This window comes from Hyperolius riggenbachi, chromosome 8 (genome assembly GCF_040937935.1).
Source record: "Hyperolius riggenbachi isolate aHypRig1 chromosome 8, aHypRig1.pri, whole genome shotgun sequence".
NCBI classification, from domain to species: Eukaryota; Metazoa; Chordata; class Amphibia; order Anura; family Hyperoliidae; genus Hyperolius; species Hyperolius riggenbachi.
The window spans coordinates 242111560-242124932 of NC_090653.1; the positions used below are offsets into that span (position 1 = coordinate 242111560).

General features: G+C 44.3%; 1 protein-coding gene across 1 annotated transcript in view; it reads right to left on the reverse strand.

Moving 5' to 3' along the window:
- Positions 1-13373, reverse strand: part of HMCN2 (hemicentin 2) — a 408064-nt gene that overhangs the window by 260779 nt on the left and 133912 nt on the right. Inside the window, exons 16-17 of the mRNA XM_068248458.1 lie at positions 8077-8268; positions 4191-4286 (exon numbers count right to left, since the gene is read on the reverse strand). Of these exons, the coding sequence (XP_068104559.1) occupies positions 4191-4286; positions 8077-8268 (288 nt within the window). The remainder of the gene's footprint in view (positions 1-4190; positions 4287-8076; positions 8269-13373) is intronic.

The following is a 13373-nucleotide window of genomic DNA, read 5'->3' on the forward strand; positions in this document are numbered from 1 at the left end:
CCACCTAAACTCACAGGCCAAACAAGGAGAGAACTGATCAGAAATGCAGTCAAGAGGCCCATGGTGACTCTGGACGAGCTGCAGAGATCTACAGCTCAGGTGGGAGACTCTGTCCATAGGACAACTATTAGTCGTGCACTGCACAAAGTTGGCCTTTATGGAAGAGTGGCAAGAAGAAAGGCATTGTTAACAAAAAGCATAAGAAGTCCCGTTTGCAGTTTGCCACAAGTCATGTGGGGGACACAGCAAACATGTGGAAAAAGGTGCTCTGATCAGATGAGACCAAAATGGAACTTTTTGACCAAAATGCAAAACGCTATGTGTGGCGGAAAACTAACACAGCACATCACTCTGAACACACCATCCCCACTGTCAAATATGGTGGTGACAGCATCATGCTCGGGGGGTGCATCTCTTCAGCAGGGACAGGGAAGCTGGTCAGAGTTGATGGGAAGATGGATGGAGCCAAATACAGGGCAAACTTGGAAGAAAACCTCTAGGAAACTACAAAAAACTTGAGACTGGGGCGGAGGTTCACCTTCCAGCAGGACAATGACCCTAAACATAAAGCCAGGGCAACAATGGAATGGTTTAAAACAAAACATATCTATGTGTTAGAATGGCCCAGTCAAAGTCCAGATCTAAATCCAATCGAGAATCTGTGGCAAGATCTGAAAACTGCTGTTCACAAACGCTGTCCATCTAATCTGACTGAGCTGGAGCTGTTTTGCAAAGAAGAATGGGCAAGGATTTCAGTCTCTAGATGTGCAAAGCTAGTAGAGACATACCCTAAAAGACTGGCAGCTGTAAATTGCAGCAAAAGGTGGTTCTACAAAGTATTGACTCAGGGGGCCGAATAATTACGCACACCCCACTTTGCAGTTATTGATTTGTAAAAAATGTTTGGAATGATGTATGATTTTCGATCCACTTCTCACATGTACACCACTTTGTATTGGTCTTTCACGTGGAATTCCAATAAAATTGATGCATGTTTGTGGCAGTAATGTGACAAAATGTGGAAAACTTCAAGGGGGCCGAATACTTTTGCAACCCACTGTAAATAATTAATGAGCAAATAACGGAGAGAAATCTATCTGGCTTACGCGTTTTTAATGCCATATGCCGGGCTTGAGCTAATAATCAGCGCCGACATCTTACGCAGTGCTGTACAGAGAATATATTGTATTGTCACTAACTGTCCCTTATGCTGGGCATACATGGACCGTTTCTGCGGTTCGATTAGCCCCGGATCGACTCCCGCCGCGTCCCCGTGCATCCCCGCGTGCGCTTGGATCGATTCCCGCTCGTCCCCGCTGGCGCTTCCTTATCTTCCGCTCGTTTTCCGCTATTGTCTGCCCGCGGGGATCGAGCGCGGAATCGATCCGCCGGGTCATCGGACACGTCGGATATTATCAATCGAGCCATCAGCGGCTCGATTGATAACAAAAAAAATGACCCGTGTATGCCCAGCATTAGAGGGGCTCACAATCTAATCCTTACCATAGTTGTTTGCCTATGTATGTATCATGTAGTGTATTTATTGTAGTCTAGGGGCAATTTAGGGAGAAGCCAATCAACTTATCTGTATGTTTTTGGGATGTGGGAGGAAAGCGGAGTGCCCGGAAGAAACCCACGCAGACACTGGGAGAACATTTAAACTCAGTGCAGATGTTGACCTGGCTGGGATTCAAACCGGGACCCAGCACTGCAAGGCGAGAACGCTACCCAGTACGCCACCGTGCTGCCCAACATTTACTTCTGATGCAGTCTCCCACTGTTTCAGCGATTCACTATTTCACTGCTGCATGGTAAGTCATTCATCATTGGTCTGTTGCACTGTTATCCTCGGTCTCATGCACTGCTCTATTCCATTCTGCAGTATCTCATCATCGTCATATGTAGGGTGATTGGTGCATTTCATATGTAGGGTTACTGCTGCATTTCATATATGGAGTTGATTGCTTCATTTCATATGTTGTTGTGATTTGTGCATTTCATATATGAGGGTGATTGGAGTATTTCCTATGTGGGGGTGATTGGTGCATTTCATATCGTGGTAATTGCTGCATTTCATTTATAGAGGTGATTGCAGCAATTCTGCATACGACGTATGACTCTGGTAGGGATTAGATTGTAAGCCCCCCTGAAGGGTACATATTAGTACGCCACCGGTGAGTTTGGCGCCGGGAGAGCCGAATGACGGCTCTCCCTGCTGCCGCTAAACTCCCCGGTGGTATTAAATGCTATTCCCCCTCCAAGCAGGGCCGGATTTCTGGAAAGGCCACAAAGGTCAAGGCCTAGGGCATAAAATTCAGCAGGGCGCTGGACTTGGAGAGATAAGAGGTCACATGTCAAAGTAAATCACTTCTGCTTTGCTCTATTCTGCCTGAATTCCAGAGATCCCTGCATCTCTCTCACTGCAGAGTGTGTGTGATGACAGTCAGCATTTGTTGTCATCTGAGGATCTTGTCCTTAGTATAATGAGTGGGGACATACAAGCTGCTGTGAGAAGAAAAATATATGGGCTCAAGTAGTAGAACTTTTGAGTTCAGATTAGTTTCTTTATGCAGCACGCATTCACGGACAGGAATTATCAGCTCTCCTCTCCCCCTGACTGATGTTTTATTACTTGGTCAGAGCTGTTAAAGACCTGAGACCTGTTAGATTAATGGTTTGTTTTCTTTCCTGACAACAACATTCTCTTTGCTACAGTTTAACTCTTTCCTGACATGTTTTAGAAGCATTGTACTGTGTTAACCATCAGTGAAAGCAGGATGTTTTGAAACAGAATGACAACTGTATTACATTTATTTATATTTACAAAACAATGTATGCATCTCCTGCTGACTTTATATATATCTGGGTTCCCCAACATCTTACATCTTGTATACAGGAACAAAGTCTGAAGATGACTCATTAGCCAAAGGCTCACTGTTTTCTTTTGGTTAGCCAATAAATATTATCATTCTATTACAAAACGTAAAAACTTCCTGCTGACTGATTAAGATCTGTCTTAACTTGCCCCAAGTGCTAAATTGTCACTGTGTAAAGTACACCTGAGCTTATGCTAGATACACACGATGCAATTTTCTGACAGATTTACTGTCAGATCGACTATTTCCAACATGTCCCATCTGCTATCCGATAGATTTTCTGAATGATTTTTTTCATAGAAATGAACGGAAAATCGATTGAAAAATTGATCGGAAATCAGATCAGACATTGTAAACAATCGATCTGACAGTAAATCTGTCAGAATTGCATCGTGTGTACCTAGCATTACACGACGTCTATGCCAGCGTGTGTAGTGTTGGATCCTTCTACTTACCTGTTCTGCTTTGGATGGGTTTCTCTCCTTTGCGCTGCACCATCACCTGTTTGTGACTCTGACTGAAGCAAGTCGCACAAAGGACAAAGAAGCAGCGCATTTTCTGTCCTCTCGGGCTTCTTGTTATTACGCACTCCTGTACTGAGGTGCACAGCAGCCGAGGCTGGGAGTGTTATGGGTATGTGTACTTCACAAGTGCTGCTCATATATGAGCATCATTTCTGAATTATGCAAGCCCAGAACACTATTGCCTGCTGTGCATCCAGGCTGGAGTGCAAAATTACATGGAGTGGACAGAGCATGCACTGCTTCTTTGAACGGGGGGGGGGGGTCAAAGCAGCAAAACAGACAGGAGCCCATGTAACCCAGTGATCACTAGTCAGAGTTGGACAGAATGGGGGGGGGGGGGGGGGGCGGTTGGTGACAGCCAGCCTAGGGCGCTGGAGAGTACAAATCCGGCCCTGCCTCCAAGCCATCGCAACTCGGACGGAGGTGTAATTCAGGATCCGGCGATCAATTATAATTATTCTAACGCACCCCATGTAGCATAACATTGCTGCTATGGGGCGCCCAGCTTCAGCGGCATGCACCAAAACCACTTGCTTCGTTCTAAGTGTGTGGAAGATGTCAGCGATATATAAATACTTAATTATAATAATAATAATTTGAACCATCATTTCAATAAATATCAATGTTGGCCCTTGACTTGGTCTAAGTTTTTATTTTCGGCCCACTGACACCCTGGCCTTATACCATGAGAACATTTTGCAGTAAAACAACTGCTGAACCTAACTTCAGCTCAATACAGGCCTGAGGAAGAACCTACACAGAGAACACTGACATCATACATGTCGCTTACCAAGTCCAGTGACTGTGAGAAGGATCTCAGCTTGTACCCAACCAAACGGATTACGGGCCTCACACACGTATACTCCGGTGTCTTCTGGCTTAGCAACTGTTAAAGGTAATGAGCAAGACACTGATTTGATAATAGGAATGTAAGGTCCTACATGCACAAACATATCTGGATGAACTGGTGGTTTTAAAGGGGTGCTCCAATGCATCATTGGGCTTGACATTATTCACCTTATTTTCTTATTCAGCCTTCTTCAGCATTAAATTCTAAGCTGAATCGCCGCATTCCTCCAGCAGAACGAGTTATTTATAGCTCTGAAATTGCCCTGTAAAGTTCCACGACTTTGCAGATCGTAGATTTTGCTGCCTGGTAGCGGCAGAGCTGTGCGCAGTAGCTCCACGTATTCTCCAGACAAACTCCACTGATCTCTGCTTCTCCCCGCCCCCTCTCAGTGAAAGAAGACAGAGAGGGGCGGGGAGAGGCGAAGATCGGCGGAGATTGATTGGAATAGAGGCAGAGCTACTGCGCACAGCTCTGCCTCTACCAGGAAGTAGAATGATGCGACCTTTGGAACTTTGCAGGGCAATTTCAGGGCTATAAATAACTCGTTCTGCCGCAGGGATGCAGCGATTCAGCTTAGAATTTAATGCTGAAGAAGGCTGAATAAGAAAATAAGATAAAAAACGAGACTTCAGTGTCTCTTTAAATAGGAGTAACATTTCTAAATGATACCAAATCATTTTTATTTCATCCTAAACTAGAGAAACAGATTGCTCGACACAGACACATCTAAAGATAAGAGAGTCACTCTGAAGAGCAATAGTATGGGTAGGGTATGTCTGGGAGAACTTGCATGTTTGCTCACACAACAGGAGCTCTAGAAATACGTCTGGAAGTGAATTTAGATTCCGGCCATAATACACAAACTATGCGCTTTTCTGTACCAAAAAAGGACAGAATAAAATGCTTAAAGGACTTACGAGGCCAAAATGTCTAAAAAAAGCAAAGTACCTGTAAGCTGTTTAAATGCACGGAGGACGCCGTCCGCGCCCTCCGTGCAGTTCCGCCGGGTCCCCTTCCTGTATTCTTGTATTCACGCACTGTAGCGTGGATCGGAGGGGTTGGCCGTAGAGCTGCGCAGCCGCACTCGCGGCCAGGCGGACTGCGCAGCCGCGGCCAATGGAATCGGCCATATTGAGAGCGGCACGAGAGCCCGACCCGGCCTGGGGGGTCGGGGTCGGCGCGGGGGGCGATCTCAGGAAGGGGACCCGGCGGAACTGCACGGAGGGCGCGGACGGCGTCCTCTGTGCATTTAAACAGCTTACAGGTACTTTGCTTTTTTAGACATTTTGGCCTCGTAAGTCCTTTAAAGGGATCCAAGCAGCTCTTGGCTTCAAATAGCTGCAAGGGCTGCCATTGTTCAGAAGCTCAACCCCTGCTGTTTTACAAGTGCTGTTATCCAGGCTAGGTGTGACATTCTTCAACTGTAACTGATGTTTTCTGTTTGAAGTACAATGGGGGTTTGTTTGTGGTCAATTAAGTCTAAAGAGGTAATTTCTTATCTGTTTTCACCATCTCCTGCTCAGGGACCGCAGGTCCTTTGCGGTCCGACAAAGTGGCTAATTTAACTCTTAGATGTAAAAAAATGAGGTAAAATTAAAGTTTTTTTTAATAATAAACCACATTTTTAGAATGCATTTTTTATTTGCTATAGAGCTGCCCTGGGTGTTAAAAATGATGCTCGGTTCACAGTCTTTGTCTTGGCATTTGCATTTTCTTTTCAGTGGGTCACACAGTTATCTGAATTTAACAGTGTGCATTTCCGCACAAAAATTTGTACAGCAGCAGAGTGTTTGATATCCATGCGAAGACGTTAGTGGGAACTGGAAAATGTGTTCCCATATGAGAACCCACATGTTTTCGGTCTGTAATATGCATTCATTTTCAGAAAAGCAGAAGTGTTTGGTGTGTGAAACAATGTGAAATCTTGTGCTGCAGGGGCGAGGGGAACGGCCAGCAGGTTATAGAAGTCGTCTCACTCTAGCAATTCCTGTGGAACCCAGCTGTCTAAGGGCTTGGACAAGAGAGACAAAGAGGAGGAGGAGTGCTCCGTAAAGTAACAACGTTTTATTAGGAAGAATGCGCATTACAAGATACTTTTTAAATAATAAATCAATAAAAGATCTGGGGGTCGGACTGGAAGATGGGAAGAGAAATTCTTATTTTCAGAAATGTGGTAGTAATGGGAATGGTCCGTGCTACTGTGCACAGTTATTTTCGCAGAAAATGGCATTTTCGATTTGGAGAAAACGTTTATGAAAATGGCAAAAATTCATGAAAATCCAAAAAATCTTTCTTATTACCACGAAGACATGAAAAATCTATATTTTTGCAGCCAAAAATATTCAATTTTAGAATGAAAATTTGAAAAATTTGAAAAATCACAAACTTATTACAAAATGATTTGCGGCGGCATTTTCACTCCAAAGTCGAATATAATATTATTTTTGCAAAAATAAACACAAAAAGAATATCGGCATTTTCACTCATCACTGCTATTGCGCATGCACAAACTGTCACTTTTGCAAAGGGGACAGCGTCCGGCAGAGGTGGACAGCAGAAGCCTGGAGGAAGCTTTCCTTTGGGGCACTTTTTTTTTTTACAGGCACAGAGGGGGACAGCAGAAGCCTTGAGAATCCAGAAGCTTCCCTTTGGGGGCACTTCTTTTCTTACAGGTACACTTTAAACCTTACGATCAGAAAAAAGGAAGACAGCCTAGTTTTATGTAGGATTAGGACTTTATATACTTATGTTTAACTCATCATGTTACACGTCAGTTCTGGTACCCTTTTATATATCTCTTGTCAGTTGTCGGGATAATTGTTGGGGACTGTTATGGGCTTATTTTCTTCTTCCAGCTGTGTTAACAATAATAAGTGGTTTCTTTCAGGCAGAACCTGTCCATCCTATTGTCTGAAACTCCCAGACAAACATGAACTCACCCATTCTATTGTGCCTGAAGCTAAAGATCATATTCACTCATCTATTTATCGTTAACTACCGTTAACTTGTTGCTATGTTATCCTTTTGCTGTTAGATACATAATCTCCATCCTAATACATAGAAGACACTTAAAACAGGGGTGGAGGTGCCCAATGCATAAGAGATAGGCTAATAAAGCTGTTGATCTTATTAACAGAGAGGTAATCTTACCTCTTTTATAGAGGAGCTCATGCTTGCTACACAGCCATAGCAGTTAAGGCACCTGTTTTTGCACTGACCTGAGGAAGTGGGAAAGAAACCGCAAAACGCGTTTTCAATTTTAAAAGCTCAAATAAAAGAGCTATTTTCAATAGACTGGTCCAAATTCTTCAAGAGTGGTAAGATTACTTCTCTGGTTATAGGATCAACAGCTTTATTAGCCTATCTTTTATGCATTGAGCGCCTCCACCCCTGTCTTAGTCCTTGTTTCCATCTATGCGCTTCTGTCCGCTTTTCATCAACATGTATCAATCTGTAACATTGATGTGCTGATATGTCTTGTTGTATCTCTTTAGAGGTGATTGTTTTTTAGTTTGTCCTAACGCATTCAAAGAGCGACTGATCAGTTCCTGTTACAGACCTGGAAAACTGAGCAGGGAAGGTTAATTTCCCACCTGCTCTGACGGTGGTTGCATGGATTTGCAACCCACTTTTGTGAGTATATACATCCAGCATATTGCTTTTCAGAATCTTACATGATTCTGCACCATTGGGCTCCTGGTCTCCTTTTGTCTTTTAGATGAGCCTGGGGTTGTTACAGTCGCAGGAACCATTAACATAAGTTATCTCATACATAGAACTAGTGGATCTCTTCACAGCGACTAACCATCCTTTGGGATTAGCTTACCTTTCATGTGGACGGTGTTGGACCCAGGGCCATCGGTGATCTCTGTAGTCCCAGAGGACACCACTGGACCCTCATCTTGCCGGGACCAGGACACGGTCGGTACAGGGCTCCCCTCAGCACTGCAGATGAGTTCCACACTTTCCCCGACATCCACCTCCACATCCATTGGAAAGTCTACAAACTGAGGCGGAGCTGAAGGGAGACAACAAAGCAACATATGAGATCAGGAAAATATTATTGCCAGAAGCAGATCTGCTGAGGCCGCATGGCATGGGGTGACTGCTGCCCAAGCGGTTTGCTGCACATGGAAGACATACAGTTAGGGAGATGCAAATGGAGAACTGGATATGAGAGAGGAACTGCTATAAGTGGATAATTCATGCGAAAGAAGGGGCTGCTGCATATGCAATAGGCGGTTACCATATACAGGAACCTGCACATTGAAGTGAGCCACAAGAAAGTTGGTCTAGAGGACAGTGTCACATGGGACCCAAGTACATAGCAGGTCTGGTGGAACTATATGCCACTCCACACACCCTCTGCTCTGCCAATCAGATGACTTTGGTTACTCCCAGGATCCACTTAATAACATTTGGTGCTCAGGCCTTTTTCTATGCAGCACCTAATCAATGGAACTCCCTTCCACAATCAGTGTGAGAGGCCCCATCTCTGGACAGCTGTTGTCGACCGCTCCACGCTGATTGGCGTGGACGCGGCGGCAGCCCCAGGACCACTCCACGCCAACTGGCGTGAAGTCCTACGGGCGGAGATGGCAGGGCATCGCGTGTGCCGATGCGCGTGCATCCCTGCTTGAATGACGGAGCTCCACTCCGTCATCAGCCTCCAAGAAGTGATCGCCGCTAGGAGACTGTTAGATGGCAAAACTGCTGTCTATTTACATGGTACAGCACTGCTATCTACAGCAGCACTGTGCAGGGAACAGCCGTGTGACACGACTGTCCCCCTGAGACACACAGGAGCGATCCGCTTTCATAGGCTGAAGCCTATGACATCCGATCGCTGTCATTGGCTAGTGGGGGAGGGAGGGCGGGGTTACAATAAAATAATTTAAAAAATAATATATATATTATAAAAAAAGCCACTATAAATATAAAAAAATAAATAAACATCCTGGGAGTGATCATAGACCACCAACAGAAAGCTCTGTTAGTGGGCAGAAAAGGGGGGGGGGGGGATCACTTGTGTGCTAGATTGTACGGCCCGGTAGCGAGGCCTTACAGCTGCAGTGGCCTAATTAGTAAAAAAAAATGGCCTGGTCACTAGGGGGGTTTAGGAATCCTTAAGTGGTTAAGCAAAGGCTAAAAACCCACCTTGAGTCCCGAGCCCTTGAGACTGCATGAAGCACTTTGAGTCCCCAGGGAGAAAAGCGCTATAAACATTATTATTATTATTATAACATTATTTAATGCACAAGTTTATTTCAAGGTCAGTTTCAAGTTGAGCTTGAAGCAAAAATAGACAACAAACAAAAAACATCAAACTAAATGACATCTATGAAGGATATCAAATTTGCATCCCTTTCCACAGCCAGATGCTCAATTTACATATAATAATTGGAACATGTGCTGAAGCTTACAGCCATTTAAGAAAATAGGTGCAGATGAATGACTGTTTTTTTATGAAAGCTATGAGTCTGAAAGAGAGTAGATAGTACCCCTCCCCTCCACTCTCTGTGCTACAAGTGGTTATTGTTGGAGTTCTGCTTTAATCTCCCGCAATAACTTAAATCTGTCACCAGGAGGCAGTAGACATCACATAGCAGCAACAGATATCTTGGCTCAAGGTTACAACACAAATGAATAAAGCAGAGGATAATAGACCAGTGCATGTAAAGTGTATCTGCAGACATTGTTACCATGTAACCTCCCCAAGGATGAGGTTATTTACCATCGCTTTCAAGCAAGCCACGAAATGCTCTCACGTACATTGCCAAAAAATCTCTGTTTTAAGAGCAGTTATTTTCCATACTACCGATCTAGCCTCAGAGATTCCGCTTGGGAAACAGAAAAGGATTAAGATGAAATGGGGCCCTAGGCAAGATAGCACTCTTTGCCTAGCCGTCAGGGCTGGAATTAGGCCAAGGCCCCTAGGCCATCGCCTAGGGCACCACAAAAGCAAGGGCACCAAAGCAGCAGGCTAAACTGGTACAGCATTTGCAAGCTTGTACTCTGCTGCTAGCCGCCTGTGCAGCAGCCACCTTGCTCTCTGTGCATTTTTGCATTGTGGCCGGTGGATATGTACTTGGGCAGCATTGGAGATGGAAAGGAAGAGGAAGCTTCTGCACTGGAGATGAATGGAGAAATGAGTGACACTGATAGCTGCTGCAGTGAGAAGGCGAGCTAACTACCTATACTGAAGGGGTAGGGAGGGATTAAGGGAGTCATCTGGCTATCTATACTGGGGGGTGTTATCAGGCTACCTATACTAGAGGGAAGGGGGAGGAGTCATCTGGCTAACTATACTAGAGGGAAGGGGTCATCTCACTACCTATACTGAAGGGGGGCGGCTGGTGACAGTGGCCTTGGGAGGTAAAGAGTGCAAATCCGGCCCTGGTAGCAGTGATGGTCACCTGGCTTTTTTAGTTAGATTTGGTGGAGGCTAGCATCCACCTGGCCCCTAGAGTTTCTCCAGGACCTAGGCAACTGCCTAGAATTGCCTTGTGGATGATCCGGCTCTGTTGGGAAGTCAGTTTTTATGATGACCCATTCACATCCCCCCATAGTGTGTTCCTTCTCTATTCAGAAACTTTCGGCTAGGTTCACAGCGGGACGTCCCATTGTAGTGCGGCATTATAGACGCACTACGGAACTATAATGCAGGGGGAATAGGGGGAGGACACGTCAGCATCATAAAAGCAAATGACACTTGTTTGAAAACTCTTCCATGTATAAAACAATATACCTACTCATATTCTCGATCCTAAAACCGTTTTTTAAAACCCATTTGGTATGCTTGCCTCTCACACAGAAGTGGCACAATATTCGTTAATCAATTGCCCAACTAGTTTTGCCTCCAAAGTCATCAGGGGTACTCACCTGGAGGCGAAACTAGTCGGATACGGTTACACTTTTAGAGATGTGGAGAATATAAACATGCCAATACTGATCTCTATGTATTGGCCCCCAAAAAACGTACTCTGAACTGATTGTTTACAACTTTATAAATAGCCTTATCTTCTGCAGTCAGAGATAAAACTCTTACCTGAAGACATCACTGCAGCTCAGGAATGGACACGGCTCCAAGGAAGAATGAAAGTAAACCTATTAACCCTTCACGGTGCTTTTTTTTTTAACAAGAATTTGTTCTTAGAACTCAGTGTGACTTAGCTATGGGAGCAAAGGGGAGGTTTTGTTTTAACAAATCAGCCCTTTTTTGTTCCTTTAGCTGCACATTTTTTATTATGATGTATCTCTAGTATACAGTTAAATGTACATTACTGATTTCCTAGGGTTTCCTGAGGATTTGATGGTGTATGTTATACCTGTTCAGACAGGACACAAAAACACTTGGAATCAAACCATCAGCCCTAATTAGTAGGTAAAACACATCTTGGGCTTGTGATGGTACTTTGGCTGCTGTGTGTAATGAGTACCTGTCATTTAAATGTCAGTATCTACAAATGTCATCACTGAACAATATTGCAACTTCCAGGACATGAAAGCAAGAACAACTCACTCCATAAAAAACTTTAACAGCTTCCAGCAATGCCTTCCTTATTCAGCATTACAAGCTGCTTTACCATTAATTAGGAGTGTGGCATCTGCAAAAATAAGCATGGTCTATGCTAAATAGGAGGTTAGGCTGATCAAAATGAATGGATTGTGATTTTAAATGGTGACCACACACTATTCAGTCTGATTGTCCAGGGTTACTCCATGTGTTGAGAATAAAGGCCTCATATAGTGCAGACATATTCCACAACGCTTTACAGAGTACATAAATAGTTCATCTCACTAATCTCAGTGGGGCTCAGATCTTAATGACCCAGTCAGAGTCTCAAGCCTGGTACATACTTGCAATTTTGATTGGCCAATAATTGCCCAATTTCACCACTGCCATGTAGTACGAGAGCTCACCTACATGTACTGTTCATAGTATTCAAAATCTGTTGGCCCTCACACTACATGGAGGTAGTAAAATTGACCAATCAAAGTAGGATGTGCGTTCCAGGATTTAGGCTGCAGTAGCATCCGGTTTCGGGATTTCCGGTCTCTTGTCGGTACTCTTACTGTTTATCAGGCTTTTTAAAATGTTTAACACGGCATTATACTTTTTTGTACTGTATATATATTTACTCAAATTTTCATTTTTGTGACATATTTATATATTATTGAGTGCTTTGTATTTTCCTGTGTTTCATGTAGGAGCTTTGAAACACAGGAAAATACAATGAGATGTTCCTGGTGGGAACATGCATCTATCTAGGGGTAGTTGGCATAGCTGGCATTCCATGAGACATGTTCGCTGATGTCTGTGCTGCTCCTGGTGGGAACATACATCTAGAGCAGGGGTGTCAAACTCAAATACAAAGTGGGCCAAAATTGTACACTGGGACCAAGTCGCGGGACAACCTCAATGTCTACTGGCCACCTTCCTCCCTTATAAAGTTCTCTGGTGTCTAGTAGTGGTCCTTCCTCCCCTATACAGTTCCCTGGTGTCTAGAGACCCCCATCCCCCCATACAGTTCCATTGTGTTTAGTACTTTCCCCCAACCTTCCCATATGGCTACCCTGGTGTTCTAGGGCTTCACCTCCAATATAGCTTCCCTGGTGGTCTAGAGGGGGCTAAACCTAATGCAAGGTCGGGAAACCACTTGAGGGCCAAATTTGGCTTGCGGGCCAGGGTTTGACATGTATGATCTAGAGGTAGTTGGCATGGTTGGCATTCCATGCAACATGTTCAATGATGTCTGTTCTTCTCCTGTTGGGAACATGCATCCAGCAGTAGTTGACATGGCTGGTATTCCATGAGACCTGTACATTGATGACTGTTCTGCTTCTATGGGAAATGTATATTCAGCATCACTTGGCACAGCCCGATCTCAGTGAGGCATATACATTGACGGCTGGTCTGGCCTTCTCGGTAACTTAAAGCCAGAGGCAGTTGGCATACCTCCTGGCATCACCGTATATATATTTGAACGGCAGGTGCTGTTTGGTGTTCCCCTGGCTGAATCTTATAATAGTATTTTTCATTATGTCTTCTAGGTAATATGGAAAAACGGCCATCTGTGACATATCATAGAGGCGCTTTAAGCTGTCCTGATATTTTTCCAG